This window comes from Carcharhinus amblyrhynchos, chromosome 22 (assembly GCF_965287045.1).
Source record: "Carcharhinus amblyrhynchos chromosome 22, sCarAmb.v2.hapA, whole genome shotgun sequence".
Taxonomy (NCBI): Eukaryota; Metazoa; Chordata; class Chondrichthyes; order Carcharhiniformes; family Carcharhinidae; genus Carcharhinus; species Carcharhinus amblyrhynchos.
Genome location: NC_137345.1, coordinates 4,069,379 through 4,092,880, shown reverse-complemented (window position 1 = coordinate 4,092,880; position 23,502 = coordinate 4,069,379). Strand labels below are relative to the sequence as shown.

At 40.9% G+C, this 23,502-nt stretch overlaps 1 protein-coding gene across 3 annotated transcripts in view; it reads right to left on the bottom strand.

The window, feature by feature from the left end:
- Positions 1 to 7: 7 nt before the first annotated feature.
- The window catches only part of rap1aa (RAP1A, member of RAS oncogene family a), a 114,740-nt gene continuing 91,245 nt past the window's right edge, over positions 8 to 23,502 (bottom strand). For all 3 annotated transcript variants that reach the window (XM_080209718.1, XM_080209721.1, XM_080209719.1), the window contains exons 6-8: positions 6,758 to 6,901; positions 4,052 to 4,167; positions 8 to 626 (exon numbers count right to left, since the gene is read on the bottom strand). In XM_080209718.1, coding sequence (XP_080065844.1) covers positions 4,081 to 4,167; positions 6,758 to 6,901 — 231 coding nt within the window. In that variant the 3' untranslated portion in view covers positions 8 to 626; positions 4,052 to 4,080. The remainder of the gene's footprint in view (positions 627 to 4,051; positions 4,168 to 6,757; positions 6,902 to 23,502) is intronic.

Genomic DNA, 23,502 nt, shown 5'->3' with positions numbered 1-23,502 from the left:
GTTTAGAGTTGGTTTAGTATAATATATTTCAGCTTTGAGAGAGACATAGAAATCAGCTTTCCACAGTTTTCCTATAAAAGACCCATTTTTCCAAAGCATTATGCACAAAACATTTTAATTAGAATACAATTGTATAGTGAAAGTAAGGTGATCTTGTAACTTCCCAATATAAAACGGAGCCACAATGACCAAAAGTAGATGTTAACTGTTGGGGTAAGTCCATCAAGGAACGACATGGACTAAAAATGTCAAAAACTATCCTTGAACTATTAGTGCTCGATAGGGAGAAGAGGTGCAATGATAAAAGGCCAATATGTAATCAACTCTTAATTTCACTTGCAACATCTACAACATTGGAAATGTGTCCATGCTTTATTGTATAATCATACAACTAAACTCATCATTAAATCCACATTGGCTATAACCACTATGCAAAAAGGTGAAAATACTGTCTTTTCAAGCGATGCACATGGCAAATTTCAGGAACAGTATGTGCACACTGTCTTCTGGAGATCTTTTTTATTTAAATCGAAGATATAAAAACGGGTGAAGCCTCTTCAGATATGTTAATTTTTTTTTGAAATTGGAATGCTGGCACTTTCCAATTAGGCAACAGTTCTTCATACCTGTAAATATCAAAAAAAATCAGCACAGTTAGTCACACAGAACGAGACAGGTTCTCGTTAAAACATTCAGTGGAAAGTGACATTCCAGTCACAAACTGTCTACGCTGGTGGGTAATTCATCAAAACTCTTCACAGTCTCAACATCTAAAGTCTCCAGATGAGAAGGGGGAAAGACAGAAGTTACTGTGAAATAGGTTTAAAAAAATCTTTGATGTCTAGTAATAATGATGTTCAACATTTTTAAGGATTCCAGTCAAAAACTGGACATTGTCCAAACATAAGAAATATCAACTGCAGAGTCAGGAATTCATTAAATCTCGGTCTGTAATGGTTAATGGTCAAAAACCCTTAAAACTGATTACTGTAAATTTCAAGTTGAACTTGCCAGGTAGTTAGAGAAAACGTGAGCAAGAATACAGAATGTGAACTTGGGGTATCGGGCAAGACTATAATATTCCTTTCTGACCCTGTATACAACCAAGTCAGTGAAGCTTCAGGTTTTTTCTAGTGTTTGATACGGGTCACCATATAAAAGATAGAAGCACTGGAGAGGGTGCATAAAAAAAAGTATTTTGAGAGTGATACAACAAGTGCAAAGATATACTGACCAGGAGAGAGTGAACAGGCTAGGTCTCTCTTCTCTTGAAAAGAGAAGTCTGACAAGTAACCCAAGAGGTTTTAAAAAAAGAAAGGTTTTGATAGAGGATAATTTTATTGTAGGCAAGAGAATAACTGGAGGCCATCATATAAAACACCCAAAAAAAATGTAGAGTTGCCAGCACTGGACTGGGATAGGTACAGCAAGTAGTCTCAACACCAGGTTAAAGTCCAATGGGTTTATTTGGTAGCAAGATCTTTTGGAGCACTGCTTCTTCATCAGCTGAGTGCAGGATTTGTTTCACAAACAGGGCAAATACATTCCCCTCTAAAAAATTAGATGGGAAATTCAAAAGGAGCTTTTTTATCAGAAAGCAGAACTCATTATTGCAGTTAGCGGTTGACACAAGTAACACAAACATGCTTTAAGGGGAGGTTAAATATACACACACAAGGAGGGAATAAAAAGGAGGTTATGGTCAAAGTTGGATAAGAAGGGAGAAGTTCATTTGGAGCATAAATACAGGTATGGACTGGTTGTGTTACATTTCCTATGATACTGCCCTTGCTTTCTAAGGGGAGGGATGGCAAGTACAAAGCTGCGGTAGATTGAGTTGATTCTAGTGAGTGGAGTAACACAAACACTTCGTTCCTCGCAGCAAGACACACTCAAAAGCTGTTTGTGGGATGAGGGCGTTTACACACTGCTGCATGTCAAAACAGATCTGCTTAATCTCAGTCACCCGATCACAGCACAAGCAGAGTCGATCAACGGCAATTAAAACCAATGAAAAGACACCTAAAGTATGAGGAAACAAGAGTTAGTTCCGAACCCGCACCAAATAAGAACTTCACCAGGATATGGTAGTGTTGAGAGGTTCTATTTAAGCTGTTAAAATGATCTTTGCAGTTGCTAAGGCTTTCAAAAGTGTGTCTATAGGGAGTGTCCAAAAGTAGAAGGCACTGCACATCACAACATGAACTGCTGACAACTGACTTTTCCTTCAAGTTGTGGAGAGCCACATTTCACTACAACAGTGCCAGCTAAAATGCAGAAGCTTTTTAAAAAAAAGAAATTACTTTTAACATGCAACATTGACAAAGGGACAGATTGTGGCCCAGAAACATTAAATATTACAGCATTTCCATTCTACATTAGCCCCCACATCACAAGATCTTCGCACTGAAAGTTGTAGGGTCAAACCCATTCCAGGATTTGAATGAGTGACTAGGCAGCAGAGGGTGCTGTAAAACTAAAGTCCCACCTATCCATTCTGGTGGATCACATGGTCACTATAAAACCCACTATTTGATGGACGAGTAAGAGTTAATCCAGCTTTGACAAAGGGTCACCTGGACTCAATGTCAGCTCTTTTCTTTCCTTAGAGATGTTGCCAGATCTGCTGAGATTTTCCAGCATTTTTTTTGTTTTAGATTCCAGCATCCACTGTAATGTGTTTTTATAGAACAGTTCATCCAGTTCCCTGCCCAACAATGAATATTTCTCTGGTCACCTGTGGGGCATTTGTTTACATTTATTGCCCATTCCAGATTACCTTCAAGAATGTGACAGTGAGCTGCCTTCTTGAACCACTGCAGTCCACGTGGTGTGTTTACACCCACACTGCTGTTAGAGAGTTCCAGTACAGTGAAGGAGTGACGATATATTTCCAAGGATGGTGAGTGGCTTGGAGGGAAACTTGCAGGTGGTAGTGTTCCCATGTGTCTGCTGCCCTTGTCCTGCAAAGTGCGAGGTCAATGGTTTGGAAAGCGCTGTCGAAGGAGCCTTGGCACACTCTGGCAGTGCATCTTGTAGATGGTATGCACTGCTGCCACTGTGCCTCAGCAGTGCAGAGAATGGTTCACGCACAGATGTGCAGTGCTCAATACTGCTTGCCACTGCATTTAAGGGAGTCATACAAGTGTCATTTCAACTTTTCCAGTGACAAGTTGAGGCAAAATAAAACCTCAATTGAAATTGTATTCAAATATCAAAGGGCAGATTTATCATACCTCCTGGAAATCCTGGCGTTTGCAGTGTGATGACTGCATTTAAGGTGATGGGTGGGATGTAAATCAAGAAAGCTGCTTTGCCTTGTATAGGCAAATGTATCAGCCACTTAAATTTACAACGCAGTCACCACACTGCAAACGCCAGGATTTCCAGGAGGTATGATAAATCTGCCCTTTGATATTTGAATACAATTCCAATTGAGATTTTATTTTGCCTCAACTTGTCAATGGAAAAGTTGAAATGACATTTGTATGCCTCCCTTCAACTCCCTCAAAATGCAGCGGCAAGCAGTATTGAGCACTGCACATCTGTGCGTGAATCACCACCAGACCCTTCAACCACCTCCTAATCCCCTTTAGTTTGACAATTATAAACAGAAAGCAAGTCAATCAGCATCTAAAAACAGGTTACAGTTGAGGGAAGGGAGTTCCCTTCAGCAAAACTGGTTGAGTGCATTTTCAGAAGACAACTTCTCAATTGCACAATTGAGCTCTGCTCAACATTGATGCCAACCCCGGAACCCAAAATCTGGCCTGTGGCCAAATCAGAGAACCAACCAATTAAAGTAGTTAAAAAGAAACTTAAAGTTTGAAACAGGAAGAGTGACCATAGCCAAAGCTAGAACCCAAACGCTGAACTCCAGATCCAAACAGCCGCCAATGGCCTTGATTTTACTGACACGATTGCCCACGGGAAATGCCATTCTGCGAGTCTCTCCCGCCCCAAAAATCGAGGCAACCGTGCCAGTAAAATCAGGGCCAGCGTTCCAACAGTAAATTCTGTAGTAATGAACAAGAGCTTCAAAATGTCTTACCTGGCTCAGACCTGCTGCAAAGCAGAAGTTTAAAGCAGCATACATTGGGATTTCTTCTTTTTACTCTTTTCCACTGGTGCTTTCCTATTGATCTGTCTGACCAGGTCATAAAAGATCTGCAGAAAAAAAGATAAAATAACTAACATGGTGTTGAGCTCAAAGATCAGGGGGAGGGGGAGGGACAGGGACAATATTTCACATAAAAATCTCTTGATGGACAAAGTGGTTTCAATATCAACACTCTGCATAATAATGGCATCCTGATAAATGTACCTCATCTGCATATAATGGAAATACTTCTTAAAGCACTAATTAGATTTAAAGCACTTTGGGACATCCCAAAACAGGCTACATGAATGCACACCTTTCTTTCCTATTAGGAAGAACAATTTAAGGGAGAAACAGCATGGGGTAGATCAATCAAAGATGTCCATTTTCTGGCAATAAATCTAATTTCAGCTCATTCAAAACGCACCCGGTGAATACAAATTTATCAAGAATTATTTTCCAATGCAAAGGAACAGAAATTACTTTCCAATAGTGCCTGATTTTATGGGTTCATTTAAGTAGTTAGTGTTGTGATGAAGTAAAAGAGGAAATGGAAATTTGAAATCATATCTTTGGGCATAGTTGGCAAGCCAGGTGTGAACTGCTTAAAGTGGAAACTCTACCTCATGGAATAGATTTACACTCCAAGCACTGCAAAATAATTATTTTAAAGAATATACTGCCAAGTTAGTACAGGCCTATATCGTGAAAGGTAAATGATGCTCTGGTCAGACTGAATTCTGAATAGCATGCACCTAGATGGAAGGAAAAAAAAGACCACATGGTTGCCCGTGTTGGTGTCAAAGTTATATTAAAAAACTTCCCTCAAGGAAGTGGTGCGTGCACGTGCGCGAGAGAGAGCACCAAGGAGATACGAGTTTGCACCTTTAAGGCTTGATTAGCTGTAAAGACTTGCATTCTAATCAGTATTCTATAAGCTTTATATGCCCTGTTTGTGATCAGGACTCCCCACTCACCTGACGAAGGGGCAGAGTCCCAAAAGCTAGTGGTGTTTGCTACCAAATAAGCCTGTTGGACTTTAACCTGGTGTTGAGAGACTTCTTAGTGTTTACCCCAGTCCAACACCAGCATCTCCACATCGTGACCTTCATCAGATGAGATAGGAGTGTTGCCAACTGGGCCAGCATTTATTGCCCATCCCTCATAGTCCCTGTGGGGGCACATTGTGCACTTGAACAGACAGGTGGAGGCATGGTTTGACACCTTATCTGAAAGGTTGGGTTAGATGCTGGACAAGTTTATCATTATCCTTCGGAGTAGGTAGACACTATTCATCCAAAAAGATCTGCCTGTTGCACCCAGGAATTAATAATATTTGACTTGCAACCCTTTATGAATATTTCCCCATGATTCATTTCAGTGAATGTATTTGCTGTTTAAATTGCATCAGATTGGGAGAAATGGATTTATTTTGGATGCTCAAGCAGCTCGTGATTCCAAATAAACCTGTTGGACTTTAACCTGGTGTTGTGAGACTACTTACTATGTTACATCAGACTATGGTACTTTATTGCAAGACAGGAATTTAGGAGGTCAGTTTTAACAAGTTTATATAAAATATATTCAATTCTTCAACTGAAAGATCAGTACATGAAAACAGTCCAAGTGTCGTGCTTCCTGTAACACATTGTTCAATGGCTGCAAAGCTCAATCTGTATTTCCATATTGGAAAATCCTTGCATCTGATGGGGATTTCTAATTCTCTCAATGCTGTATAATGCATCATGATCTCAAATGCTGTGCCAGAGTAAACTTTGCTCATATTGGCATGGTTATAATGAAGCATGTGTTCATGGTAAGACATACCACTTTCCATTCTGCATACCAAATATTAGCTGTAAGCACTTCCAGGCTGGGTGTAACATGGTTAGGCAATGTCAAACTCCCCCGTTCCTACTTCAAGTATGTGCCTCAACCCAATTTATTGCACCAGCGCAACGAGCTTTTCTCAAATGGAGATTATCTCAAATAGAAACATGGAAAAATAAGGGTCAATCATTTAGCCCTTTAAGTCTGCTCTGCTGTTCAGTACAATCATGGCTGTTCCTCTATTTCAATGGCTTACACTGCATTCCCCCCATACGCCCTCACGCCTTTTGAGTAAAGAAATCTATTATTTCCTCCTTAAATATCCAGTGACTTTGCCTCCACATCCTTTGTGCTAGAGAATTCTATGCTGTGGGAGAAGAGGTTTCTCTTCTCAGTCATAAATGGCCTACCCCATATCCTGAGACTATGACCCCTTGGTCTAGGCCCATCACCAGAGGGGCATCCCTGAACCCAGTCTATCCAGCCCTGTCAGAATTTTATACATTTCAATTAGATCCTCTCTTCTGAGCTTTAGCAAAGACAGGTCTATTTGACCCAATCTCTCCTTGTATGACAATCTTGCCACCCCATGAACCAAGTCTGGTGAACTTCACTGCACTCCCTCTATGGTAAATATATTCTTAGATAGGTAGAAGACAACTAGATACAATACTCCAGGTATTGTCTCAAGGCCCTGTACATCTGCAGTAAGACATCCTTGATCCAGTACTCAAATCCTCTTGCAACGAAGTTCAACAACATTTGTAAATGAGGGGCAGTTCTGGGCTGTGGCCAGCTAAACCCCCGAGTATGAACACTTAGATTTACCTCATTAACATTGATCTTTGACTTTGCAGAAGACTCTAAAAAGGCACAGTTGTTCCATTGTCTCGCTAGGTTCTGGCCCTGTTCTTTACCCACTACTCGCTCATCTTCCAAGTCGCATTTATTGCCAACCAGAATCATCGGAACCTGGAAGAAAACAGAAGCAGTATCAAGCTGTTGTTAGTGACAAGGCACAGACCCAGACATCCATAATCAAATCCATTTCTATTATTTCACTTAGCCCATCTGTAAAATGATAAGCCGAAAGCCTTAAATTTGCATTAACTGGAATAACCCTGCTCCCATCATTGACACTACTCACTGTTGCTGAGTCCAAGCTATGCTGTCTGCCTAACTAGTCAGGTTCCCAATCACTAAGCCCTAGAGTGTCAACTACAAATGGTAAACAGATTCTTTTAAAATTGGGATGTGAAATTAAAAGTTTTTTTAAAAAAAACATAGGATATGGTGTTACTGGCTGGCAAGCATTTATTGCTCATCACCAATTGCCCTCAAAAATATGGCGATGAGCTGCCCTCTTGAATTTCTGCAGTCCATATATTACATGTGCAGCTATAGTGCTAAAGAATTTTGATTCAGTGACAGTGAAGGAATGACAACTGGAAGGTGAGTGGCCATGATGGTCTTATGGATGGTGAGTGGTTTGGAGTCAAGTGTGTGTGCGGTGGTGTTCCCATGTCCTTCTAGCTGGTAGGGGTCACAGGTTTGGAGGGTAATGTCAAAGAAACCTTGGTGAGTTGCTGCAGTATGTCTTGTACATGGTACACACTGCTGCAACCGCATCGGTGGAGGAGAGAGTGGATGCTGAAGGTGGTGAATACTGTGATTCCATTTGGAGATTCTGGATGGCATGCCAAACAAGCCAACTGCTTTGAGCTGCAAGTGCTGTTGGAGCTGCACTCATCCAGGTAGGCATATTCCTGGAAATTCCTGACTTGTGCTTCTGGATGGTGAATAGGCTTCGAGTAGTCAGGAGTTGAGCTACTCTTTGCAGAATTCCCAGCTTCCAACTTTTAGATCAACTGAAAATTGAGCACTTTAATTCTCCAAAACTATCTCGCACCCATTTATTGATGACTCAATAATAGTAGCACCAGCTGGGTGGTGGTGGTGGCAGTGATGGGGAAAATAGGCTTATATTCTAGCAAACCTACATTAATAAGTGACCTGCTCCCAGATTGCTGCCTTTTTAAAAAGTTCTATTCATTAGTGTCATAAGTAGGCTTACATTAACACAGCAAAGTTACTGTGACAGTCCTCTAATTGCCACACTCCAGCAGCACCTGTTCAAATAGAGAGAATTTAGCATGGCCCATGCACCTCACCTTTCAGACTGTGGAAGGAAACAGCACCTGGAGGAAACCCATGCAGACATGTGGAGGACCTACAAACTCCATATTGTGACCCAAGCCAGGAATTGAATCCAGGTCCCTGGCACTGAGGCAGCAATGCTAACCACTGTGCTGCTGCACAGTTTCTCAATTTAGGCAGCAAATTGACATCCTGATCCATTTTTCTCAATACCAGAGTATTGTTAGTGCAATACCAGCACCTCACGTACAGTACTAACTTGTGTAAGCAAACTTCAGTAATAAAACATCAAGCAGAATCAAAATTCCTACAGTACAGAAGGTGGCCATTTGACTCAGCCTGCAGTGACAACAATTCCACCCAGGTCCCCTCACCATAATGCTTGCTAATCCCCTGGCATTGAGGAGCAATTTAGCATGGCCAATCCACTTACTCCACACATCTTTAGACAGTGGGAGGAAACCGAGCATCCAACAGAAATGCAGACACAGGGAGGATGTGCACTCCACTACTATGCCACCCAAGCACCCTGCCTTGTTTTCAATGTCATTGTGGCAATGCAAGATTTAACTTTTGAACCGTGTTTGCATCTTTTGTTTACAGTACAGCATCAAAACTTTGATTAAATCAGCCCGACTAGCCATGGTAATAAATCTGAGTAAACACAGCCATTGTTGAGAAAATGGGTCGTCCTGGTTTATGACTTTATACAATTTGGATCAAAGCCTCTTGATACATTTCTCAATTAAATTGTTGGTGGTGGCCACATTTCTCCATCCTCATTTGCCTAAAAGTGGTGATGGTGATGATTCTTCCATGATGTTGGTCTCACGATGACCATTTCATATTTTTGTTATTACCATTCTGTTCAATAGCGATGGATTTACAACTGAATGGAACCTTGCTAGACCACTTTGAAAGTACTTATAATGAACAACCAATGTGAAGTGGGTCATTTGGCTCTCTGAACATGCTCCACCAGTCAATACATTCTTGGCTGACTTTCTTCAATGCTACCCCCATATTCCTGTCTTGATATTCAAATGACTGAGTAGCCACACTTTTGTGGTACAGAATTTCAAAGAACCACAACACAAGTGCTCAAGAGTCAGCAAGGCACACAAGGAGGCCAGTCAGCTTATCAAGTTTATGACGACTTTGTGGAACATCTAGTCAGTGCCACTCCATCTCTGTGGCCCTGTAAGTTTATTTTCCTCAACAACTCATTCAATTTTATTTTGAAATCATTGTCTCCACTCACACTAGCCCTGTAGGTGGCCAAGTTCCACCAACTGCAGAAATAACTCTTTCCTCACCCTGCAGTTCTTGCTCAAAAACATAAATGTGTCCACTACTTCGTAACATGGTCCAAAAGCTTTGTCTACTGTTATCAAATCTGTTATAATCTTGTACACCTCTACCAAATCTCTCCATTCCTTTATGCCAATAAAATAACCCCATCTTCACCAACATAACCTCACTGCTAGAAATCCTCATCCCTGGAACTGCTCTGATAAATCTCCGATGTAACCTCTTAAAAGGACCTTCATACTCTTCCTAAAGTGTGGTGACCAGAACTGGATAAGGGTGGCATGCCTTATGAGGCTAGGTTGATGGAGCTCGCTCTTTTCTCCTTAGAAAGACAAAGGATGAGAGGTGACCTGATAGAAGTGTACACGATGTTGAGGGGTACAGATCAGGTGGATTCTCGGAGGCTTTTTCCAAGGGCTGGAATGGTTGCTACGAAAGGACACAGGTTTTAAAAAGGTGCTGGGGAGTAGGTACAGAGGAGATAACAGGGGTAAGTTTCTCACTCAGAGGGTGGTGGGTGAGTGGAATCAGCTGCCGGTCATGGTGGAGGCAAATTCAATAGGGTCTTTCAAGAGACTTCTGGATGAGTACATGGAACTTAATAGAATAGAGGGTTATAAGTAGGCCTAGTAGGTATGGATATCATGGGCGCAGCTCGTGGGCCAAAAGGCCTGTTTGTGCTGTAGTTTTTCTATGTTTTACGTTCTAACATTCTGGTTGTGGCCTAGCGAGAGATAACCTGTTTATGTACTCATCTTTATTTATAGTTGTAAACAGCTAACCTTATTCTGAGATTGTGACCCTCTAATTCCTGACTCCCAGCCAACAACTACCCCATCAAGTCTAAAAATTTCAGATGTTTGTCAGATCATCTTTCATTCTTCTAAACTCCAGGGAACAAAGGTCCAGTTTACTTAATCTTGGGGTAATCCTTCATCCCAGGAATCAGTCTAGTGAAACTTTGTTCTCTGTTTGAGCTGGAGGAATCAGCTGTAGGTCAGTTTTGGGGCAAGAGATGTTCTCCCCTATTGGAAATTAGTGACCAAGTGGGGTTAATGACAAAATCCAGCAAATTTCATGATCTTGGTATTTCTTAGGCAGAATCAAATGTGTTAAATTCAATTTCAACCATGGTGAAAGCAATGAACTCTGGGTTGAGTACACAGTTTCTCTTAAAAAAAAGAGCATTAAAAAAAGAATTAGTTGCCTTATAAAAAGGAACAGGAAAACATCATGATCTGCAAGACTCTAGATGTGAATGGAAACCGAGATTAGAACATACACCTTAGCTAGAGGATGTTTAGGTGCACATGGCCAAGAGATTTAGCTTTCCACAAGTGCTAAATTGTAGTGTAAATCCAGATCAGGGCTCAAACCTGCCTTTGGAATGAACACAGCAAGATATCTCTGGGGAAGGACAAAGTCACCTTACGCTGAAACTGATACTAAAAATTGTGCAGGCAAATCTAACATCATCAAACCAGAGTCAGAGATACACAGCATAGAAACAGGCCCTTCGGCCCAACTCGTCAATGCTGACCAGGTTTCCTACACTGAGCTAGTCCCACTTGCCTGCATTTGGCCTATATCCCTCTAAACCTTTCTTATGTACCTGTTCAAATGTTTTTTTAAATGCAATTGTACTTGCCTCAACCACTTCCTCTGACAGCTCATTCCATACACATACCACCTGTCATGTGAAGTTGCCCTTCAGACAGTGGTGGGGGGGTGCGGCCGACGGTACATTTTAAAACCCATCTTGCCTCAACTCAGAATCCCTGGTACCAAAGTATCTTCCCCACCTAGCTTGGTGCACACAGATATCCAGGCATGTTCAAAACTTTCTCCTAAACAGGAGAGTAATAAAAGCCAAATAGAGCAGATGCTAGAAACCTAAAATAAAAACAGAAAATGCTGCAAAAACTCAAGTCTGGCAGCATCTGTGGGGAGAGAAAATGAGTTGGGGGTAGAGGAGGAATGGGAGGGTGGGGGAGGGAGGAGGGGAAGTGGGATAAGATATCCAAGCTGCTATTGGTGTATATCCCCATCAGGTCACAGTTAGTCCAACTGGGTTATTTTAAACACAAACAGATGGTTGCCAGACCTGCTTAGCTTTGCCAGCATTCTCTCTATTTCTCCTTAACAGTATAAATAAAGACTCATCCACAGTGAAGTGGAACCCAAAATGCAACATCAAGACACCCCAAATTTAAAAATTAACAAATGTACACAAGACAAGAGGAACAGGACAAGGCAGAACCCAGGTGAACAGCTTGTTTGAGTAGCTTACAGGAACCTCAATTAATGTGGCACTTTTTTCAGCATTACTGCATAACCTGAAAACTTACATAACAAGTCAAACTGGGCAATGATCCATAGGACAAGGCACAAAAAAGTTTTAAAACATATGATACTACAAGATTTTTCTTCAATCAGCTTTAATGCAATCCTCAGGAAGATTTAAAACAATAGATATTACAGTATTACTTTAGTTCAGTTGGCTGGATGGCTAGTTTGCAATACAGAATTATGTCAATAGCACAGATTCAATTCCTGTACAGGCTGAAGTTAGTCATGAAGGCACTGCCTTCTCAACTTCGCCCCTTGCCTAACATGTGATTTAACCCAAGGATCACCACCACCAGAGAGTCAGAGGTTTATGGCATGGAATCAGGCCCTTCGGCCCAACTTGTCCATGCTGCCCTTTTTAAAAATCCCCAGGCTAATCCCAATTGCCCACATTTGGCATATCCCTCTATACCCATTTTATCCATGTAACCACCTAAATGCTTTTTAAAAAGATAAAATTGTACCTGCTCTATTACCACCCCTGGCAGCTTGTTCCAGACACTCACCACCTGTGAAAAAATTGCCCTTCTGGACACTTTTGTATCTCTCCCCTCAGCTTAAACCTATGCCCTCTAGTTTTAGACTCCCCAACTTTGAGAAAAGATGTTGACTATCTAGCTGATCTGTGCCTCTCATTATTTTATAGACCTCTATTAGATCACCCCTCAGCCTCCCACGCTCCAGAGAAAAAGTTCCAATCTAGTCAGCCTCTCTTCATAACTCAATCCATCACGCTCTGATAGCATCCTAGTAAATCTTTTCTGCATTTTCTTGTTTAATAATATCCTTTCTACAATAGGGTGACCAGAATTGCACACAGTATTTTAAGTGTGGCCTTACCAACATCTTGTACAACTTCAAGACATTCCAACCCCCGTATTCAATATTTTGACTGATGAAACCAACCATCTGTTTGTGTTCAAAATAATCCAATTGGACTAATTCTGACCAGTGTTGTACACAACCAATAGCACCTTGGATATCTTACCCCATCTTCGCCATCTTTCTCCTCCTCTACCCCTTAACTCAGTTTCTCTCCACAGAATACCTTCACCACTCTGTCCACTTGTGACTCCACTTTCAAGGCGCTATGAACACACACCCCTAGATGTCTGTAACTCTCCCCAACGCTCTACCATTAACCAAGTCCTGCCCTGGTTCTATCTACCAAATTGCATCATCTCGCATTTGTCTAAATTAAATCCATCTGCTATTCCTCAGCCCACTGGCCCAACCGATCAAAATCCTGTTGCAATTGGAGATAAACTTTCTTCACTGTCCATTATGCTACCAATCTTAGCATCATCTGCAAACTTACTAACCATGCCTCTGATATTCTCATCCAAATCATTAATATAAAAGTGACAAATAACAGTGGACCCAGCACTGATCCCCAAGGCACACCGCTGGTCACAGGCCTCCAATTTGAAAAAACTCTACAACCACCCTTCAAAGGGGAGAGCAGACTATGGTCATCTAAGACTGGCAACTTTACTTTACCTTTATAACTTTTAGATACTTTATTTGAACTATAATTTAAAAACCTGTGATTTGTGCACAAGTTATTTTCCACAAAATAAATTCTGCAAAGTTACCGTACCCATTTACTTCAAGTATTTTAAAAGAACTAATTAGCAGGTAATGGGGATATAGCTGGATGTGGGAGTAAGTTGCACAACTCTTCCAAAAAGGTGCCTCAGACACATTATTCCACTTAACCTAATGTGTTATATTCAAGTGTTTCCCCAATTTGAACATTCCTCTATTGAAATGGCTCCTTTACAAAGCAGGTCTACATTTTAATTACAGCTGCATTATGGATGAAATCATCCCTCTCCCTACTCCAACAAATGCAGGTATTAAAAAAGGGAATTATAGCTGATGCAGGAAGTGAACTCAATTGCCTGCCAATGTCTCCACCATTGACAGCATACACCCAGGCACTTCAACTTGCCCTATTCACATCTACAAAATTCAAACTGCTTTTTGATTTCAATCTGAAACAGTAAAAAGCTTGCAGAGAACAAACCTTTGACATATATGCTGAGCCAATGTACCCACTACAAGTACCTAGTTAAAATATTTTAATACATTTTAAAATGAACACTTCCTAAATTCCAAAGTACAAACAGTACCACAGTCTGGCAAGCATTTGCACTTGTTTTTGTTAGAATGTTCTAACTTTGATGTGAACACACAAATTAGGAAGAGTAGGCCATTCAGCTCCCCCAGCCCTGCCATTCAATAAGATCAAGGCTGATCAGATTGTGGCCTCATCACCATTTTCCATCCTCCTTCCATAAAAGAATCTAACACAACCTTAAAAATATTCAATGAGTTGCCTCCACTATTCTGGGGGAAGAGTTCCACAAGATCTTCAAAAGGCTTTTCCTCAGCTGTCTTAAATGGGAGGCCCCTTATTTTTAAACTGTGTCCTAGTTCTAATCACGTCCACAAGGGGAACACTAACTCAGCATCCACTCTGTAAAGCCCCCTCAGGAGTGTTTTAATAAGATTACCTCATTCTTCTAAACTCCAATGGATACATTGGACAGTTTGGGCCTCTCTCTCCTCAGGGTTACCCCCTTCATCCCAGGAAGGACTGAATCTTCTCCGAAATGCTTCTAATGCAACTATGCCCTTTCTTAAATGAGCTGAACCGTACATAGTGCTCTGGATATGGTCTCACGTAGGGCCAATACAACTGAAACAAAATAACCCTACTTTTATATTCCAATCCCCTTTAAACTAAATGGTAGCACAGTGTAGCACTGCTGCCTCAATACCAGACACTCGGGTTCGTTTCCCACTTTGGGTCACTATCTGACATCTCCCAGTGTCTGCATGGGTTTCCTCCCAGTCCGAAAGATGTGCTGGTTAGATGCACTGGCCATGCTAAATCCTCCCTCCGTGTACCCGAACAGATGCCAGAGTGCAGTGACTAGGGGATTTCCATAGTAACTCTATTGCAGTGTTGATGCAAGCCTGTGACTCAAAAAAAACAGCATTTTATTTGCCCTCCTCATCACTTGTAGTATCACATGCTAACTGTGTGATTTTTGCACCAAGATACCCAGATCCCTCTGTACCTCAATTCTGCAATCTCTCTCCATTTAGAGAGTTTTTAATGTTTCCTGCAAAATGAACAAGTTCACATTTTCCTCCCACATTATACTCAATCTGTCTTCCATTCATTTGACCTATCTGTATCCTTTTCCAAATTTCTTCTGTTCTACGCAACTTACTTTCCTTTCTATCCATCTAGTTTTTGATTTAATTGTCACATGTTGTTTCAGTATACAGTGACAAGTATTGTTTCTTGTGTGCTATATAGGTAAGCATACCTTTCAGAGTCATAAGGGAGAAGGTGCAAAATAGTGTTACAGTCACAGCTAGGACGTAGAGAAAAGATGAAAAGTGCATTTCAAATAGATCCAAGTTTCTTACAGAATTTTAAGCCAATTGTCTCAACTCCAGAGCAAATCGTCTGCAATTAGAGTCCATTTTAATTGTACAGCAGGTTTATAATGTGAAGCAATAGCTTCAAAGATGAACCTGCAACTTAAACCTTGTGCCAGTAGAGACTAGATAAAATGTACTTCAATAATGCATACCAACATATCAAGCTCACAACTTGGCCCAAAGAATCTTCCATTTAGAACTGACTGTCTTATTCGTGTCTTGAAAAATACGAGCTATTTAATTAAGCACTTCAGAATCACCAAGCTGTTGGAATCAGCCTGCTCAACTTTAAAACCAAATATCATAAGTGAATGTGGGGATCACAAATGCAGTTCCGCCAAGATTCTTGGGAAAGCCATATTGACAGCACAGGTCATAAAACTTTGGGCGAGTGAGTTACTAGGTTCTACTCATTAACAAAATTAGTCAAAATAGGACAGGATTAGCACAAATACTTGAAGTCTTGCTGAATTTCCACCACAAAAACCAAATAATTCACAATAGTCAAAATGATTAAACATTTACCCAGACTGGGGAAAAACAAAACAATTGCCAGAAGGTTCAATGTTCCTTATATAAATTCTTATGTCCACATTGATTGCAGCATTGTTAACACATGAGTGTCATCATAAACAAGTTTGCATAGTCAGGCTCCATTTAGAAGTGGAAACTGGAATTTGAGGGCAGCTGAATTGCATCAGCTGTTGAACCATATTTCATATTGAACTCCCAGTTGACACTTGTGGGATATCAGCATTGCTGACAAAGCCAGCATATATTGCCCATCCATTATTGTCATTGAACTGAATAGCTTGCCATACCATTTCAATGGGCAGTTAAGAATCAAGGATAGATAAATTTTTGAACAGTAAAAGAATTAAGGATTATGAGCGGGCAGATATGTGGAGCTGAGTCCACAAAAAGATCAGCCATGATCTTATTGAATGGCAAAGCAGGCTCAAGGGGCCAGATGGCCTACTCCTGCTTCTAGTTCTTATGAATCAGCCACACTGCTATGGACCCAGAATCCAATGTAGGCCACACCAGTCAAAGACAGCAGATTTCCTTCTCTAAAACGACATTAGTGAACAATACGAGTTTTTACAATTGATGATAGTTGCCATTACAGAGACTAGCTTTATACTCCAGATTTATTAACTGGATCTAAAATTCCACAAGAGAGATTTGAACTCATGTCCCTAGAGAATTAGCCCGAGCCTCTGGATTGCCAGTCCAGTGGCATTACCACAAGCAGTGCTATGAAAGGGTACTTTGTTGGAAGAAATTGATTTCACATTTTAAAGACATATACAGCTAATTGCATCAACTGTGCCTGCTTGCAACACTTGCACCGGCAAGGTTGCAGGGCTCAAGTTCAACTCTTTACAAGCTCTAGGACAAAACACAAGTTAACAGTGCGGCATCAGAGGTGCCTCTCTTTTGGATGAGACATTAAACGGAGCGCCCTATCAGGTAGAATGCTGAAGGGCTTTGTTACACTGCGGTAAGGTTCTGGCGGGTGCAAGTCTGTTAATGATGGAAGCAGTGTGCGATGAATTAAGACTACTGGTAGGGTTCAACTTTAAAGAACAGGAGAGACTGCTGCAGTATCATGTCCAATCCTTCAACCTGGGGTCTTGATGTGTGCAACTACTTACAATAGCAATTACACTTCATAATGAAATACAGTTGGCTGCAAAGCTCATTGGAACGTCCAGCAGTCCTGCTGACCCTCAGTCAATAAATGCAAGTCTTTTGATATCTAGCTTGAAGTTTAATACATTCAGCAGACTGTACGGTGTATTTGTTTTCTACATTTCAACACCTACCACCAACTGATCAAGAGTGCCAAAGTTAAAGAGCCCATTTCACTGTTACACACAAACTACACTTTGTCCTGGTTTATAGCTGGCTTGCCATCCAACTTGCAATTTCAGAGCTCGACCTGAGAATTAAATGAGGAGGTTTGAGATTGATCTCAATGCTAACCAGTTTCAGCTACTGTCATAGGTTGACTGGTTTGCAAGCAGAGGTTTTGCGATACTCCAGCCGTAAGCTCCTGTCCTTCAGGGGAGAGAGTGTATGTAATTGAATCTAAAATGTTGTCGATTTTACCAAAACGTTACTCTTTCTACAGGTACTCCCAGACCTAGAGTATTTTTAGACTCTTCACCAATCTAATTTGTTTGTAGTCTTTACTGTCTCTATATTGAAACATGGAAATCACTTCAGATACATGCAAATTTGTTCATAAGCAGTTGTTTGTAGAAAGGGGATTGAACCAGAATAGGATCCACCTGAGACAAACCCCAATCCTTTTTCTCCTTTTGCATAATTTCAAATGCCTTCAAGAAGGATTCAGCCAAACTGGAGAAGTGAACAAACTGCCTTCAATTAACTCTGCCTCTTTACCCTGAAGGAAAGCACTTGGAATTCATGACCTTTCTCACATTTGGCAACTTGATAAACTAAGTACAAAGCTGAAATAGTTTAACTGCATCACAGCATTAATTATTAAACATAGCCATGTAGAATTTGCAAAAACTATGACAAGAATGGGAGGACATTAACCATATCCCTGATCTCAGCGTAGTGAGGCTGAATTAACTCAGACAACTTGTTCATCACCAAGCAGATCATTAGACAGTGGGATTGGCAAAAACATGCAAGCTAGGTCACCTGCCCAACTCCCAAGAAATGTAGGCAATTCAACAGAAAAGATTTACTCAGAAAAACCAGCATTTAAAGATTTGGTTAGAACAACAGATCAGGTTGCTCAGCTGAATCAAGTTGGTCAACAACAGCTTCACAAGCAAACTGGTCCAGAAGCACCATCATAAAACTGCCAAGATAAACGGTGCATTTGTGTGCTCCAGCAATGAGATCATGACTGATGTGATAATCCTCAACTCCACTTTCCTGCTTTATCCCCATAGCCTTCAATTTCCTTACCGATTAAAAATCTGTCAGCCTTGGAAGTAATCAATGACTTAATCTGTGTAGTCCTCTGAAAAAAAATTCACTACCCTCAGTAGAAATTTCTCCTCATCCTAGTCTTAAATGGGTGACCAGATTATGCCCTCTGGTCCTAGACACAAGGGGAAACTACTTCTTAGCATCTACCCTGTCAAGCCCTGTGAGAATCCGATAGGCTTCAAGGTCACACCTCATTCTAAACTCCAAAGAGTACAGGCCCAGCCTACTCAGCCTCTTCTCATAACAGAAATACCCAGGAGTATGAGTGAATTGTTTCTGGAATGCCTCCAATGCCAAGATATCTTTCCTTAGGTAAGGGGACCAAAACTGTTCAGTACTCCAGGTGTGGTTTAGTTTTAGCAAGACTTTTCTATATTTATACTCTATTCCCTTTGAAATAAAAGCTAACATTTCATCTGCCTTCCCTGTTACCTGAATTTGCATGCTAGCTTGTGATTTATGCACAAGAACTCCCAAATCCCTCTGCTACAGCTTTCTCCATTTCAATATTTATCTCGTTTGTTCTTCCTACCAAAGTGCGCAACTTCATACTTTCCTACATTACATTCCGTTTAAGTTTGCCCATCAAGCTATCTATATCCCTTTGTAGACTGTGCCATCCTCACCACTTGTTTTCTTAAGTGCTTCTATGTCATCCACAAACTAATACCATTTTACTTCTCCTCCACGTATAAGTTGGGGACCCAGCTCTGATCCCTGTAGCATTTACTCATTAAGAAGTCTGACAACACCAGGTTTACACTTCTTGCTGTGTTTACCCTAGTCCAATGCCAGCATCTCCACATCATGACTGCATTCTACTCATTACAGGTTGCAAACCTGAAAATGCCTCTATGATTGATTAATAGAAGACAATCTGGGCTGCACAGTGGCAAGTACTACTGCCTCAGTGATAGGGACTCTGGTTCAACTGCAGTCTTGGGTGACTGCGTGGGTTTCCTCCAGATGCTCCAGTTTCCTCCCACAGTCCAAACATAAGCGGTTTAAGTTGATTGACATTAAGGGACAATTTATCATGGCCAGAGGGATTATGAGGCAAATAGGTGGGGTTACACAGATAGGACAGGACTTGGTGAGATTGTTGTTGGTGCAGGCTCAAATGGACCAAATGGCCTTTCTGCACTGGAGATTCTATGATCTAGTCGATGAACCATGCTAATTAGAACCATAGAGCCCTACAGTGCAGAAAGAGGCCATTCGGCCCATCAGTCTGCACCAAACAATCCCATCCAGGCCCTACTCCCATATCCCTACATATTATACTCAACTAATCCCTGGACATTGCAATTTCTTAGCATGGCCAATCAACCTAACCCACACATCTTTGGACTGTGGGAGGAAACCCACACAGACATGAGAATGTGCAAAGTCCACAGGACTTTTCCTGACACCTTTAGTCTGCACAAAATAAACTAAGTGGGCTCTTTAGTCTTTTGTGCAATACCTTATTGATCACCTTTTGGAAATCCAAGTATATCCATCTACTGGTTCCCCTTTGTCTAGCCTGCTTTTTACCTCAAAAAAATTCTAATGAATTTGTCAAGTAAGATTTCTCCTTCATGAAGTCATGCTGACTTTGCTTGATTATATTATTCTAACTGCTCTGCTACTATATCCTTTATAATGGATTCTTAATCGCTTTCCCATGACATGTTAAGACAACTTGGTCTTTAGTTGTTTTTGCCTCCCCCCCCTTTCTGAACAAGGGTGTTACGTTGGCAATTTTCCAATCCTGTGGGAATTTTCCAAAATTTAAAGTTCTTGGCAGATCATCACCAATGCATCTGCAATCCCTGTAGTTAATTTCTTTAATATCTTAGGTCCCGTGGACCTGATTGCATCCTATCAGCCTTTAGCCCCATCAGTCTCTCTAGTGATAGCTATCATATTTATTCGCTGACCTTCTTTTTGCTCCTTGATTTAGTGTTTTTAGAATGCTTTAGTGTCTTCTACTGAGAAGACTGATGCAGAGTATTTAACTCCTTTTCCATTTCCTGATTCCCCATTATTTCTTTCTTAATCTCATTCTACAAACAACCAAGAGGCTTATGTTCACTTTGTTCTCTTCCTTTTTATAAGAAAGCTCTTATGCCCATTTTATATTGCTTGCTAATTCCCTTCTGTTTACCTTACTCAGTCAAATGCTGCCTTGATCGAGGGTAGTCACTCTCACCTCACTTTTGACATTTGGCTCTTTTCTTCATGATTGAACCAAGATTGTAATGAGGTCAGGAACCCCAAACTGATCACTTTGCTGATGATTCAAGAGTAGACTCATGGGGTGGTAACTGGCTGGATTAGACGTGTCCAATTTCTTGTATACAGGACACATCTGGGCAATTTTCCACATTGCCAGGTAGATGTCGGTGTTATAGCTGTACTGGAAAAGCCTGGTGCGGCAATTTCTGAAGCACAAGTCTTCAGGACTATTGCTAGAATATTGAGGATCCATATCTTCAGCTGTTTTTGGTATCACTAATCAAATTGGTTGAAGACTGACATCTATGATGTTAGGGACCTCCAGAGGAGGCTGAGATGGATCATTCACTCTGCACTTCTGAAGATTGTAATTGCTAATCAACCGTCTTTTCTACCAAATTCCTTTCCCAGTCCACTCCAGCCAACTGTCCTCATTCGTTTGTCGTTAACCTTACTTAATGAGTAACAGTTGCTTCTGGCCCAAGTTTCTCACTCTCAAACTGAAGACTAAATTCTACCATGTTACGGTCACTGTTTCCAAGGGGATCTTTTACTCAGATGTTAACTAAACCTGCCACGTTACCAGATCCAAAGCAGTCTGATCCCTTGTTGGATCCACAACATATTGCGTTATGGAAACTGTCCTGAATATACTATGAACTTTTCTTCATGGCTACCTGTGCCAATTTGATTATCTCAAAGGAAGGTTACAGCCACCCATGATTAATGTATTGCTTTTTTTTTGACATGCCCTCATTATCTCCTGATTTATTCTGTCCCACAGTGTAGCTATTGTTAAGAGGTCCTATAGATAACTCCCAATGTTTTCTTCCATTTGTTATTTCTAACCTCCACCCACATGGACTCATCTAAAAAGGGATTAAATATTCCACAATATTTAAGAACTAAGACACATTTATTTGGATGCTGTTTTAGTGTCAAACTGCAATACTTGTCCATTGGAAATATTTATTACCGCTGCAGTACTGCAGTTTTGGTCACCTTACCAAAGAATGACACAATTACATTAGAAGGTCAAGGATGGTTCATGCAACTATTCCTGGGATTAAGGGGTTATTCTACGAGGAAAGGTTGAGCCTACATCTATTGGAATTTAAGACAATGAAACAATCTAAATATATAGGCCTGCAACTTCTTGGTTCCCCAGCGCTGGATTTGGGTGGTATGGGAATTCCCTCATGGAAGTTCGCAGGTAAGGGTTTACCCAGCAATTGCCAGGAAGGCTAACTTCCCCTGGACGACTGTGCTGCTCTAGATGCTACTCTGAAAGAGTTACAATGAACAAAAGCAGTTCCAACTTCAGCGTAACAAGTTTAAAGACCCAGGCACGCATACAGTATTCCAACCACACAGTATTCCAAGCTTCAGGCTTTAATACTCGTGCAAGCATGCAATATACTGGCAAACCAGCTCCCCACCACTGCCGAAATTTAAGATTTTTGGTGTGTGGGGTAAAAATGTAGCAAGAGGGGGCAGAGGTCCATTTCTACAGTGTAAATGCGGTTCAATATCAGCAAACTTCAGCATGGTCTTATCTCTTTACTGTGTTGTGTCATACCAGCAGAGTAATGCACTTCCAATCCAGCAGAAAAGCTTTTTAAACAGAATTATTGCAAAGGTCTGTATGCACTGAGCAATGACATGTTACGCAAAGACATACACATTAAGCTGAAATCTTCGTGCATGCCCACATATGGTGTGAGACTGCAACATCTTACTGTATTTGGAATAAATGGTGTGGACTATGTTGTAACAATGTTAAGAAGCATAGCTCAAACTAAAGATAAATAGTGCCTGCTTTGCACCCATCAGGACTGCACAATCAAATTACAATAATTTACATCTGAGTAAATTATTATAAAAAGTGTACATCAACTCCAAAATAACTTGTATTGCTTGTGGACTGAATATAAAATTGGTATCTTTGACGTATTTCTTAATCGTACCATTTGAAACAGTCATTTGATCAAAGTTTCAATATTAATTTTTTGATTCAAAACCCACCTTCACAAACTCAAATTTTCAAGTCTTTCATAGCTGCAAGTTTCTACAAAGAGACCATTTTAACAACACAAGAAAAGCAGTCAACACATTGCACTCAGACCAGCGTATCACTCAACATGATTCGCAGCCTCAATTTCAGGCAGATTATTGGGAGGGCTACAACCAGAGAGGGGAGTGGACGTCTCCAACCCAGCACTGACACGATGGGCTGTGACCATTCCAAAATGATTTTACAAAATGGCAGGAGTACATCTACCTGTGTAGTTAAAACAGTACGACATGGCATCAGCAGTCATTAGATGTTTAGTCAACTCAGCCACTGGTAGTTATGTCTTCATCTGTCTCAGGCCCAAGCTCTGAAATTCCCTCCTTACTTCTATTTCTACCATGCTTACCTCTAGACCTATCCTTAAAACCCCTCTGACCAAGCATTTATTCATCTGAACCATTATCTACTCATGTGGGTCACGCCATATTTTGTTTTTGCAATGTCTGTGAAGTGCCTTGGGACATAAAACACTTAAAAATAGGTTCTGTTGTTGATGCTGCATGAACTCAATGTTAATGCCAATACCTTCCAAGGTATGGTTCACATTCCTGGTGGTTTTTTTTGAACTTTATAGTATGCTAATGTTATGTCAGTTAACATGTGGTTAAGTAATTAAGATCTGGAACATGCTGCCTGTGCACGCAGTGAAGGCAGATTCAGAAGAGGCTTTCAAGAGGAACTTGGATTATCTGAAAAGAATGGATATGCAGGGTTACAGGGAAAAAGGTGGGGGAATGGCACTAATGGATTGGTCATTTGGAGTGCCAAATGCAGACAATGGACCAAATGGACCCACTGTGTGCTGTAACAACTGAGATTCTATACCTTAGAACACCTGTGAATTGTGGGTCTTTCATTAGAACAGGAATGTTGGGCATGCCAAACAATTTGGAAATGGAAAAATCAACTCTGCACCCACCACTGGGTGCTGGAAGTATTGCAGTCGAATGCAAAAACAGGGTCAATGAATTTTACCCAGTAATGTGTTAAAATCTGAGATGCAAGTTGAATCTTTGTTCATGGT